The sequence below is a fragment of the Numida meleagris genome, chromosome 2 (genome assembly GCF_002078875.1).
Source record: "Numida meleagris isolate 19003 breed g44 Domestic line chromosome 2, NumMel1.0, whole genome shotgun sequence".
In the NCBI taxonomy this organism is placed as follows: Eukaryota; Metazoa; Chordata; class Aves; order Galliformes; family Numididae; genus Numida; species Numida meleagris.
The window spans coordinates 116,228,045-116,240,336 of NC_034410.1; the positions used below are offsets into that span (position 1 = coordinate 116,228,045).

General features: G+C 38.8%; 1 protein-coding gene across 4 annotated transcripts in view; it reads left to right on the top strand.

Moving 5' to 3' along the window:
- Window positions 1-12,292, top strand: part of KCNB2 (potassium voltage-gated channel subfamily B member 2) — a 177,474-nt gene that overhangs the window by 108,815 nt on the left and 56,367 nt on the right. The window contains exon 1 of one of the 4 annotated variants that reach the window (XM_021388105.1): window positions 8,741-8,810. The exons of 1 other annotated variant lie outside the window; for it this stretch is intronic. Coding sequence is in view for 2 of the 3 variants with exons in the window: in XM_021388106.1 (XP_021243781.1) it covers window positions 8,766-8,810 (45 nt within the window). In the remaining variant the exon portion in view is untranslated. Of the gene's footprint in view, window positions 1-8,740; window positions 8,811-12,292 lie in introns of those variants that run through there. 2 more of the 4 variants (XM_021388106.1, XM_021388107.1) reach the window with 2 other exon arrangements.

Below are 12,292 nucleotides of genomic sequence, written 5' to 3' on the forward strand. Positions count from 1 at the left end.
TTGAATCTTGTTGTGAAAGCAGTACAGACTTTCCCTACTTTTAATATTTTCAAATAAATGGTCCTAAATTATTGCAGTTTTCCACTAGTCTTTTCAGTTTGCCAAAGAAAACACATTGAAAAGTGATTGTCTGCATCAACTCAAATGAAAATTTGCAGTTGTGTTTATTTTCATTCAGCTGTGTGCTTTTGACTCACACAGGCCTAGTTTCCATGGGTACCTAAGGATACTTAATGCCAAGAGCTCAAAATTTGAGATACCATTTTAGCCCAGAAAAAGTTGTGTAAGTCCCGTCATTTCATTCTTTCGTGCCCTGCTGTTTTTTTTTTCTCAGGCACTAAAGCTTTCCAGCAGTGGTCTTAACTCCGGCACTGTAGGTCCCTGCCTTACAAAACGATTTGTGACTTTTGCTCTCCCCTTCAGATAGCTTACCTGAGGAAGAAGACATGCCACATGACACCTTCACAACTGCTTATCCAGCCTACCAGCTGACAGGCTGCCAGCTGGAACTGTCTAACTCTGCCAAAAGGAGAGTTAATCCTCCAGAGAAGTTTAGAGGAGGCATACAGTGATGTAACTCTTTTTTTTTTTTCTTCCAGCTCTTTGTTTGCATTATGAATTATCCATCTTAAATACAAGAAAGGTTTTAGGCAGGTTCAGTGGAACTGAGATATGGATCATGGCACAGTGAGGAACTCCTTGCCCTTATTCTGTTACTTTAGCTGAATGCTTACATTTGTAGCAGGGTTTATGTTGGTTTGAAGCAAATCCCCATAACATCTCTCTTAGTATGTTCTGGTTTAACTAGCAATACAATTCTGGATTTTAAATTTCTTTTAAAGGAAGCTGAAGTGGGAGATTTCCACCAGGTGCTCATTAATGCACATCAGCTCTGAGTCTGAAACAAGGACCGGCCTTTGAACAACTTTGAGCTAGAACAAGGGAATCCCAGTCTCGGGAACAAAATCTACTTCAAAGTGAATTCCTCTAACTACATGTGAAAAGAATGTTGAAGTCTCAGCACAGACTCTTTTGATCTATTGGTCCACTCCAATCATGCCAAATTATTTGCTAATGATATATAAACACTGTGCTCGTTTGGACTTGAGGTATTGACCAGCTATAGAATTTGCATTTTAAGCAAACTGCAGGTCACTAAGTTTTAACAAAAAAATGTTTTGATCAAAGTAGATGATCTCTCTGATGATCAAAAGCCCCAGTGAGTTCCAGAGAACTGCGAACCTGTCCTTAAGAAAATGTTTCATAACTTGGTTGCACTGTTCAGTAATGCCTATTACAAAGATGCAAATAATTTCCTAATTATTCTTGTGTGTGTGCTGCTTTCCCACAGCTGAACAATGTATTTTCCACCTCATTTTTTCATCTGATATGAATTAACGCTTCCTCCACTGAAAAATAACTATGTACTACATCATTCCTCCACTCTTGCTACTCAGCACTCCAGCGCTCCTCTAATCTGGTGTTGGATTTGTCTGATACACAACCATGATCACTAACTATAGTGACCTCATCTTTTATTTCTGTGTCAGTTGATGTCCATATTAATTTTTCAGACAACCAGTGTTGTTGTTCAGGTCATCCACTGCCATTTTAGAAGGAATACCAGCATAACATTCAGTCTTTTCCAATCTTTGGTTACCTTTAAAAGTGCAACAATTAGGCTTATATCTCTCAACTATCTTTACAATGACTACTGGGTGAAAGTTTTTCAGGATCACATCTTGGAAATTATTTATTTCCTGTACATACTATCTGCTATCCTTCCTGAATGTTCTGTGAAGCACTTCATTGTGCTCTTAGAATACCTCATTCTGCTGCTTTGAGAAAACAGAAGAAAGTATGTTTATACTTCTTTCTAAATGATTATACACCATCTACGCCCAATTGAGTCTACTCCAGTCCCAAATTTCCTCTGTTCCTCTTTCTATTTTTCATCACTTATCAATACATTTTTTCTACACATTACAATAACATCCTCCATCAAATTCTTGTTATTTGGGAGGTATTGATTGGTTTTGTTTTCTGTTCTGCCCTGTTCTGTTCCAACTGTTATGTGCAATTTGACACTGAATTTGTGTGTGCTTTCAGAAATTATCCTTTTCTAGACCTTCAGGTTTCATTTAAGTCTCATCTGAGTGCTCAACATCTAGAATAACAAAATTCTTACCACTTCCGTGCATTAGCAAATAACTTTATTGAAAGCATTAATATTAAGGATTAATATTTTACACTTTGTATTGTGATATCCTGCTAAACACCACGCTGTCTGTACTTGATGAAAGGTAATTTCTGAAAAATCAAACATGAGGAATGTTAAATTTATTTTGCTTTCCTGTTGAATTTTTCCATTTGTCAAACAGCTGATGCAAAAAAGTGCATGTTTTATGTAAATCCCTTTTGTCTGTCTTTTTTGTAGTTTTTTTGGCTCTTGAAGAAGAGGTGTTTGAATAAAATGCTTCTCTTCTATAAAGATGTCCATTTTCAGATGATCCTTCCCTCTTTTAAGAAAGGTAGGGGGGAAAAAAAGGAATACCTATTGAAAGCTCATCAAATCAAGAAATTTTTCTACTAAAATAAGAAACTGCCCTGGAGTGAATGTTCTCAGTACTGCCTAAAACTGGTCCTACTTGCATAGACACAAGTAATGCTTGGCCATGTCCCCCTACAGCTGATTCATCAGAAAGTGTACAAGGTGTCCAAAGGTATCACCAAAAAAACACGAATGACCATGTAATTGGGAAGGGCAGACTGATGGACATTCCTGTACTGACATCTGGCTGAATACTGTCCTCTCCTGCATCAGAAAACCGTTCACCTGTTTTCCCTGAGCTGCTCCAGTGCCCATCCCTAGCTGCCTTCAGCATGTAGGAAGTGGTCAATGAAAGCTAACTTTGCATCAGCCTTCACAGCTTTGCAGTGAGTCCAATTAATTGAATGAGAACAGATGTGCAAGCTCATTAATATGTTAGCTGAAGCAGATGTCATGCACGTCGTGCACTGCAACACATTCCCTTGCTGTCCAGCAAATGCAATAGAAAATATGCAGTGAACACCAGTATTTTAAGGAGCTACATATCATGCTTCATTTTCAGTACCTCTGACATGCATATCAGTGGTCAAAGGTATGAATTTAGCTAGCATTTTTAAGTCAGTTGTATGTTGACAGAACAGAAGCAACCATATTCACTTGAATAATAAGAACATAATCACTGAAATTTGTGTAATAGACAAACTCAAATCAGAGGCAGGAAAAGACAAAATATCTATTATCGTTTATAATAGTTATCTTCTTATTAATCATCTAATTGCTTAAAATAAACTGTCTTCCTAAATCGAAGTTAAAGGACTACTAATGCAATTAATGCAAAGAGACGCCAATGATCGTAATTAATCAAGAGCTAGATTCCTCACTTAATATCTGAGAAACTATAAATGTAGTTTCAAAATAGCCTCAGCTATCCCAGTTCAAGGTCTCTTCATGACAAAGTGTATTATTCCCAGTTAAAGCAGTTAGCTCAATTTATGCTAGAGATTGACACAGCTATGTATTTAGATTATTAAAAATGTCAAGCTGACAAAACTAAGCCCAAAGAAAGTACTTAAGCTTTGAAACTAGAAAACTGAATAGCAGTGAGTCTAAAGGGGTAAGTGTAATAAATGCATGTATTTTTTAATGTTCACCTGCCACTCACTTATTTTTGCATTTTTTCAACCTACCATAAAGAAAGTTATTGAAATGATAACTAAGATGAAATGGAGCAGGAAATGCAGACTTTAACACAATTTCTTCTAATTGAAGTAGGTTTTCCCTGAGGGAGGACCGTGCCATTTAATCAGATTTTTCCTGACATTACATTTTACAAAACTGGAGTTTTATGGAGATTCATGTCATGAATAACAAATGTGCTGTTTTGTACTTGTGTTTCCATGAAATGTGAAAAATCTTATACTAAGGCTTATATAACTCGGCCATTTTCAACTTCATCAATGTGCTACCTAATGACCATTTCAAGCATACTGTTTTGTGCAGGATTTCTATAATGAACTTTAGAGGAAACCTGCAAGAGAGCATCATTTGTGAGACCAGCAATGAGGTTTTAATGGAGTCCAGAACCTTTGTTAGATATCAAGAGGTAAAAAATGCCAGGGTGTTTGTTCGCACGCCAGTGCATTTTTTGAATGCTAGCTGCAGTATGGCCTCGTTTAGGAACCTGTAGGAGTAGGATGAGGGGCGGTGACCACACAACTAGCATTGTCTGTTCACTGTCTGTCAGCAATAGCCATGCACTCCCCTTGTTACTGAGCCTGCATTCCCCATGCTTCCCACAGCCCACCTCTTTCTGGCTCCTCCTGGAAACAAGACCACCAGGCCTTGCCTACTGCTGCTTTTCTGGGCCTTGGGCCAGTGCATCCCTCAGTGCCTTGGATTCATTGCATTTGCCACCTGCCTACCCTCTCTGTGCCTGCTGGCCTGCGGGCCAAGAGGGACCTCACTCGCGGTGCTGGAGGTCTCAGCTGGTGGGCAGAGCTTGGCTGGTGCTGCTGCACCTCTCAGGAGGGGAGTGCTGATTCTACACTGCTTCCAAGCCAGCACATAGCACAGCATAGATTCAGAGGACTCATGTACCACCATTTTACAGAGGATTTCTTTGGCTAATCTCGGGCATGTTCCTGTGATGCTGACTGCAGCATTTTTGTTCATTCTGGCAGAATAAATGGTTGAAAAAGAGTGAGGCAGCACCATCCCCTCCATCTGCAACAAGCAGGATGGGATACAGACACACATGCACTAATAGAACAGGGGTAACCACCTCTTTATAAAATACAAACATTATGCCAAGAAAAGATGTCGTCAAAACTTTACTATAAGATATTGCCACTGAATACTTTTCAAATGATGCTCACTTTTCACACTGGATTCTTTTCTTGAAATGGAAGGGAATTAAATGAAGCTTGCTCTTTTTCCCTCAATATAAAATAGAGCACTTCTGATAGAAATAAAAACCAGCGCATGGGCTTTAGTATTATTCTGCCATCTCTAACCCTCAGTGTCAAGAGATGAGACCTGAAGGTTGAACTTCAGTGCTAATTTAAGCCAGTTCAATAGGCTGTGGCCACTCCTAACCTCGCGGTGTATTCTTCATTACAAGCAGAACCAGAGAAGCAGCACCTGAGTGGGATGCAACCTGCACATTTGGGGGAGATGCTCTGCTGGGTCCTCCCTGAGGGTATTGGTGAGCAGCTGCAACACCTGCTGCCTCTCATGGCTCAGCCTGCCTCCCAATATACTCCTCACTGTCCACGTGTTTCTATAGACTGGATGTACTCCAAAATCTGGGATTAAGTTTCCACACATGACAGGTTATCCAGAGGACAGCAGCTTATATGAATCTTGATTCATTTGATTTCCATATGTCTTAGAACTAAAGTCTTGCTTCAGAGATTCGCTTTGGGAAGAAGTAAGAGAAATCCACAGCTACAAATATAATCCTGCAGAAGATAAGTCACTGGGGGAGGGTATGAAAGACTCTGTAATCTGCCTCTTGTCAAAAATCTGCCTCTTGTCAATATCTTTTTCTGTTTTCTTGACACATCCTGACACCTGACAGTGAGTCAGTTTTGAGAGCCGTAAGAAGCACACCAAGTGCTTTCCTGACCATCACTGGTGCCAGCAGCAGTGACAGAAGCCACTGCAGGGTGGGCTGTAAGAGCTGGCCTCACTCCTGCACTGTCTGGGAGCACCTGGCATGAGGAAGGTGTCCAGCGAGCATCACATTTAGTTCTTCACGTGTAACTGTGACAGTGGGCATTGAGAGCCCCACTAAACTCAGCCTTGTTCACTAAATAGATATTGTGGTATGTTTCTTTTTTCCTTAAAGGTCTCTCACTTTTAGCCTTCTCTCCCTTACTACTGGGAACTCCATCCGTAGATCTCACAGGCAAAGTTTCATCCTAATTATATTAATGGTAAGGAATGGGCATTTGAAGGTGAACTGTGTTTTTAAACCGTGTGGATTATGTTGCTGCACACAAAGATACAGTAACTGAATCTACTGAAAAGAATTTATTATAGATGAGTCTGAAAATAAAAGGCAGTGATGGAAGGTAAATATGATTTGAGAGTGCCTGAGTTGGCTGCACTTGGCTGTCACCCACGTTGTTTTTCTTTGCTTTTGAGACAAGAGGCAGGCTGCTGGGGGTAGATCTGAAAGGTGTGTTAAGTTTTATTTGTCTGGTTTGTAAGAGACATCAGTGGTCACAGACATAAAATAGGCATAGAGTGCAAATATGTAATTTACAGTGTTTCTATAAATTATTGCAGGATATCACTATGAAGAAAGACATTATCTTAGCAGAAGTCAGAGAACTGTTCATACCACATCGAGTGCAGCGGTTGTGAATTACTGCTTTTCATACAGGACAATCCTGTGCTTTCTGTCCCCTGTACAGACTTCAGGACCCCCAGGCATGATGCAGCCCAGCTGTGCCAGGGCAGGCAGTGTCTGCACTGGTGGACAGCAGCCCCTGAATGCTGCACAGAGCCCTGCACCCTTTCTTTATTATCAAATCATTTCAAGAAAACTCCTCTACATCCACAAAACAGGCGTTTTAAATACCTCCATAGTTATCAGACTGTCTGCAACACTGCCAGTTATACTTTTGCAGTAATTAGTTGAGAAGATCTGTTTCTTCTAAGGATGCAGTCATAAGAATGTAAGAGCCCACTTCTGCTGGAATTCCATGGATGAATTGTTTTTGCAGTAACAGAAGACAGAGTTAATTCCATGCTAGGACAGGATATAGCCCAGAGTAAGTATTTGAACTACTGTTCCTGAATATATCCTGACCCAGTGATATTGTTGTTCTCCTAGCATAAATGTAATTCTTTGTATTAAGATTTTAAAATTCTGTGGTACAGGGACTTGACCCTTGGTTTCTAGTGTCCCAGAGGAATGCCCAGACAGCTCTGTTTTGAAGTATGTTTCTTGCAATAGCATCTGCTGGAGCTAGTCCATGTTTAAATAATTAAGTAGTTACTAGGGCACAGAAAGAGATAGTGAGTCTGTAATCTAGTAGTCAAGAATCCCAACTGACCTGCTAAAATGGAAATGTCTGGCAGAAACTGGTATCTGAAGGAGATTCAGCCGGGATGATCTTCCACTATAGAGGAGAATCCTAACCTCTTATGTTATCCTGAGGTTTGGATTTTCACTAGAGAGGTCTTATTTTCAATCCAGATGGGATGGAGAAAATGTAAATTCAGAAACTTCTGAAGGACAAAAAATGATTTTTGACCATGCTTTTGGAGTAATTATAATAAAATTATAATGGAAGAGAGAATTCATATGTCAGTGCTGCACGTTTTTTGTTCAAAGGAGATAATTGCTTTCCACTCCAGTGTTTCACAGAGCCCACTGTTAATTATCAACAATGATTGTACATCACACACTCATTTGACCTGACTTCACTGGTGGTGTGTTGCCAGTGGCAAGATCAGGCCAAAAGTTTGTGAATTGCTACCAGTTTTCTGCTTCAAGCTGGCAATTTGGGGTACACAATGCAGACAACTTAAGCTAGAAGTGAGCTGCAGTCCCTGAACTGTGACTTAGCTGTGGTAGCTCCTGTAATCTGCTTTACATGGACACTTTGGTACTCAGCTCTCATTCAGGTCCCCTCCCAGAAGATGGACAACAGGATGAGGAGCAGGGATTGTCAGCTCAGTGACAGAGTCTTCTTTAATGGACCCAGGTCAACAACTAAATCAAAATATCATTCCTTTTCTTAATGTAGTCCTGTCTGCTAATAATTTCTCCATTAACTAGGAATACAGAGTAATAGGCAATGTGCTGCGCTGCATGTTAATAAGATTTGTATCTTTACAAGCTGTTTTACAGTACTGTTTCAAAGTGTAGCAGCAGAGTTTCTTCGCGGTAGCTACCATTATATGAGGTGGCCTCTCTTAAAAGTTATGAGAGACTTCTGAGCACACCATGGTTGGTGACGGAGAGGATCTAGTCCCTGAAGTAATCTTGATGGGCAACATTAAAATCAGCAGATATGCAAAATGAAGATAGTAAGATTTCAGCTTATCTTCAGAGTAGAAATTATCACTAGCCCCTGTGAAGAAGACAGCTTCTTCAAAAACACACTGCTTCTGGTCATTCATTCTACCACATACATAAAGCATAGGCATCCAAGGCTAAATAGCTCATGCAGTGACTGTGGAGTGTAACAGCTGAGAGAAAAAGTGCTTGGAAGGAATCAGTATGGCAAAGCATGAATTTGGAGGCAATGCACATCCTGAAAGTCAATGACAAAAAAGTCTAAGGTTTGGTGCTGGGGGCTTTAGTTTTCGCTTTTACCAAATAAAATCTCAAAAATAGGGATGGGGGTTAAAGTTTTCTAGTACTGGCTTCATGTTTGTTAGAACTTCCCCTAACACTGATTCATATTTAAAATAACTATTTCTGTAGAAAATCTTAGATTGGAATGAAATAGAATGTTTTTTCTTTTCCTAACAAAAATTTTGTCTGTGAAAAGCTTGCCATTTTCTGCAGAAAAAGGAGAAAAACATAAAAATTTTTTAGAAAGCTGAATAAAACTACACCTGCAGCATTTCTAGTGCTGTTGGGAAAAATGTAGTTTGAAAAATCTCTATGTTGGTGTCCTTCAGATGACCTGTAGCACATCAGAATGTTCCCATTGTGACTGCTCTGCAGCCAGAAGCATCAGCAAGTGTGAGGATGGTGGCCAGAGCCCAACCCCCTGCTCCACAGAGGACATGTCAAGTGAGTTGCTCACATAGCTCTGGGCAGCAGCACGAACCAGCTGGGTGGTCAGTGCCACAAGGGCACACTTTGCAGCTTTTTGGAGCTACAGCTGAAATTACAAGTACATTGCTATCAGCACCCTAGGAGGGATGCTTCTTCTAGGCAGAAAGCCTTCATCCAGACAAGCTGGTATTACTACGGGTTCCTCTTAACCACAGCTCCCTGGCTAGCCAGACTTTAAAACTGTCTGTTACAATTGTCTGAAGCGGGAATAGTGGAAATTGTATGTCTGGTTCAATCATGTAAGCTAGATAGCCTTTGACAACTTTGGGAAAGATTAAATTTAGATATAGCAAGTTAAAATAGAAAAACACAACAAAATCAAGTGATTTTCAAAGACTGCTTCTTCAGGGCCTCTGAAAATTTCTTATGGAGAGGGGTTATTCATCTGTTCTCAGTTATTTTAGATATTTGCTGATCTTTTTTTAAAAAAAAGTTTGCATGCCATGCTATTTAAACAGCAACCTTTAAGCCGTTTAAAGGAGGAGAGTGCAAAGCACTGGATTAATCTGCTTACAGCCCATATGGCCAGATGTTCCAAGGACTGTAGAGGAGCACAGGTCACAGTTAACCCATGCTCAAATGGCTTTCTCAGCGAGAGGTCTTTATTCCACTTGATGAATCAAAATGGATGGCATTTTTGTCTTTGAAATTGATTTCAATATTCTACTCTGTCAGAAAGAGAAATCAAGATGTGGTATGCTATTCATGAGCAAATCCTTGGATGACCCACCAAGATAGCTGGGGTGTTATTATATATATATATATATATATATTTTATAATATATTATTGTCAGATGTTGAGCAGGAAAATAAATTTCTGCTCCTCTGTGGAAAAACAGGGTATACAATACTGAATTTTAATCTAATGAAAAGAGGCAGAAGGGTTATGACTGAGGAAGAATGTTATTATAAATTAAAATGGGAGGCTTCACAAGCTGATAAATAGAGCAAAATAAGTAATATTTTTAAGCATCAGCTAATTTATAAATGCTGCCAAGCATTCACCCCAGACAATTTTTGCTAATTCTTTTTTCTTCCTAACAGGATTGGCCCTCTGTGTCTGGTTATACAAAATCACCTTTTTAACAAGTGACATCCTTGCTGTTTGTATAATCTCATTTGTGCTATTCTCCACAGCCTCAGTCAAAATATTGACTACAGACCCTTCCAGAGTAGAACAAATGGTCTTGCTCTTTCTGTGGTCTTGTTCTTTACGATGGGGACAGAAGAAGGCTATGAAAATTAGTATGCCATTAACTTAAGGGTGGTATAACACTGATACTCCTGGTATAGCCTTTTAAAAGGAATAGCAAATCAATACAAAGTTATTATTTCTCAACCTAGTGGACTTTATAGCATCCAGTATAAAATAGATCAACATTTCAGTCCGCTGTTACGGGAATATGGCAATTTCCCAGTCAGCCAGAGGCACAGAGATGACATCCACACTGCAGCTGTGGCTCTCCACACAAGTTAGTTGATACGGACATTTTGGGTGCAAAATTACTTTTATGGCTCAGACTGTCTGCAGTGAAATAGAAACAACTCAATTGAGGGGTAAAACCACTGTGTATGTTGCTTATCATTGCAAAGTCCACAATAAATGGCAGTACAAAGTCAGTGGGATTTATGAGCTCTGATAATAATTACTGCGGTGGCCGACTGAGTCCAAAGAGTTGATGAGTAAGCAATCAGCTGTGGCCAAGGAAAGCTAGCACACATTTATTTAATCAACACATTTGTGATCAATAAAGAGTTAATTCTCACTTTTTTTTATGTAGCCAGTGTAGGCACCATAGTGCTCATCTTAATCTACTTGAGAAGCGTTCATTCAAAATGTTACACTCCCTGGATTTCTTTTTAGTGCTTGAATGGGCATTTTCAAATTTCTGACAAAGTGGCAGTGAGCACTGGTGAAGTATTGTCTAAGGATAAACACATTTAGCAAGGAAACAGAGAAAACTCACAGCAAAGGCTACCTGTGATCCCTGGATAACAAGGTTACATGAAAATAGATGAACAACAAACTTCAGAAACCAGGATCAGAAAAGCCAAGACACTGGGAATAGTTTTAAACATTTAATGCAAGATGGAGGTTGTGATAATGAATCGAGACAAAGAAATTTGTAAGTTTTCAGGTAATTTACTGAGGAAAATGGGATTACGAATAAATGTTTGATCTGCTTTACTTCAGCATACTAGGAACTGTAAAGTAGTCATGCCATGCAATATTTCCTGAGAAAAAGAATACAAATTGCCATGTAGATTTTATGTACTATGTCTACCACAGGAGCTGATTAGGAAATTTCAGGTAGAATATTTTTCCATGGAAAAATATAAATTAAACAAAAGCAAAAGAACCCAAATTAAGTGCTTTTAACCTTTTAGAACGTTTTCTATTTAAAATGAAAATGTTCAATTTTTTTTAATTTTACACAATGAATTGTTAAACTAAGAAGTAGAAATGAAAACAAAATGGTTTAATTCTCTTAAATGTTTCAAGTGATACTGCTATATTTAATGAAACAATTAGAGAGTCACTATACAACAGTCAAAGGCATAATTAGAACGTTGACCCTATCACTGCTGCAATTACTAGATGTTTGCATTTAAATGAATTTGTCTGCAGATAATTTCTGGAAACAAAGTTGTAGAAACAACAGTGCATTCAGGATGCACATAGTGTTTTCAAGATGGAAGATATGAACTTGAAGATATAATAAAATGTTCCTGATTTCCAAAGGAAGCAGAAGCAGATTTGGACACCACCTTTAAATGGTCAGGGGGTCACAGCATGTGTGTAACTGACTGAACTATTATTAGCTAAATGCTGCTGGCGTAGGGAGGAGACTCAAAATTTGACTTTTATTCATTTTTCTCTTGATCTTAACAAAATTTGTATGTTAGTATACATGTTCTTTTCTCACTAGTGGAAAAAATTCAATGTGTTCATGAACAGATCTATGGTAGCAAGTCAAAGGCCAAAGAAAATGGAAGATTTTATATAGCTACACTTCTAGATTTAACCTAGAATTACACCATAGCCTATTATATTCAAGAGCAGGGCAAAATATTTAAGAAATTCTGGGCCCCTTTCTGATTCTTTATTTTGTTGCAAAATATCCCTTTTCATTGGCTGTTGATATAAATCTTCTCTTTCACGCGAAGTAATTGCAAAAGGATTTGAGTCTCTTCAAATTTCTTCTGTAATGGTGCTCCAGTAAGTGTAGCGAGTACAGAATGGTAAAATGTACTGTACTTAATGTGCACTTTTCATGATGTAAACACCATTTACTGGAACATTTCTAAGATTGTACTGAGTGAACTTGGTCATTAAAAGCTCTTTGCCTACAAAATTTTTGCACTCAGTGGAACAATGTTTATTATTTGTATTATGTTGCTAAGTGAGATAAACATGATATCATTCTTTGTAACAG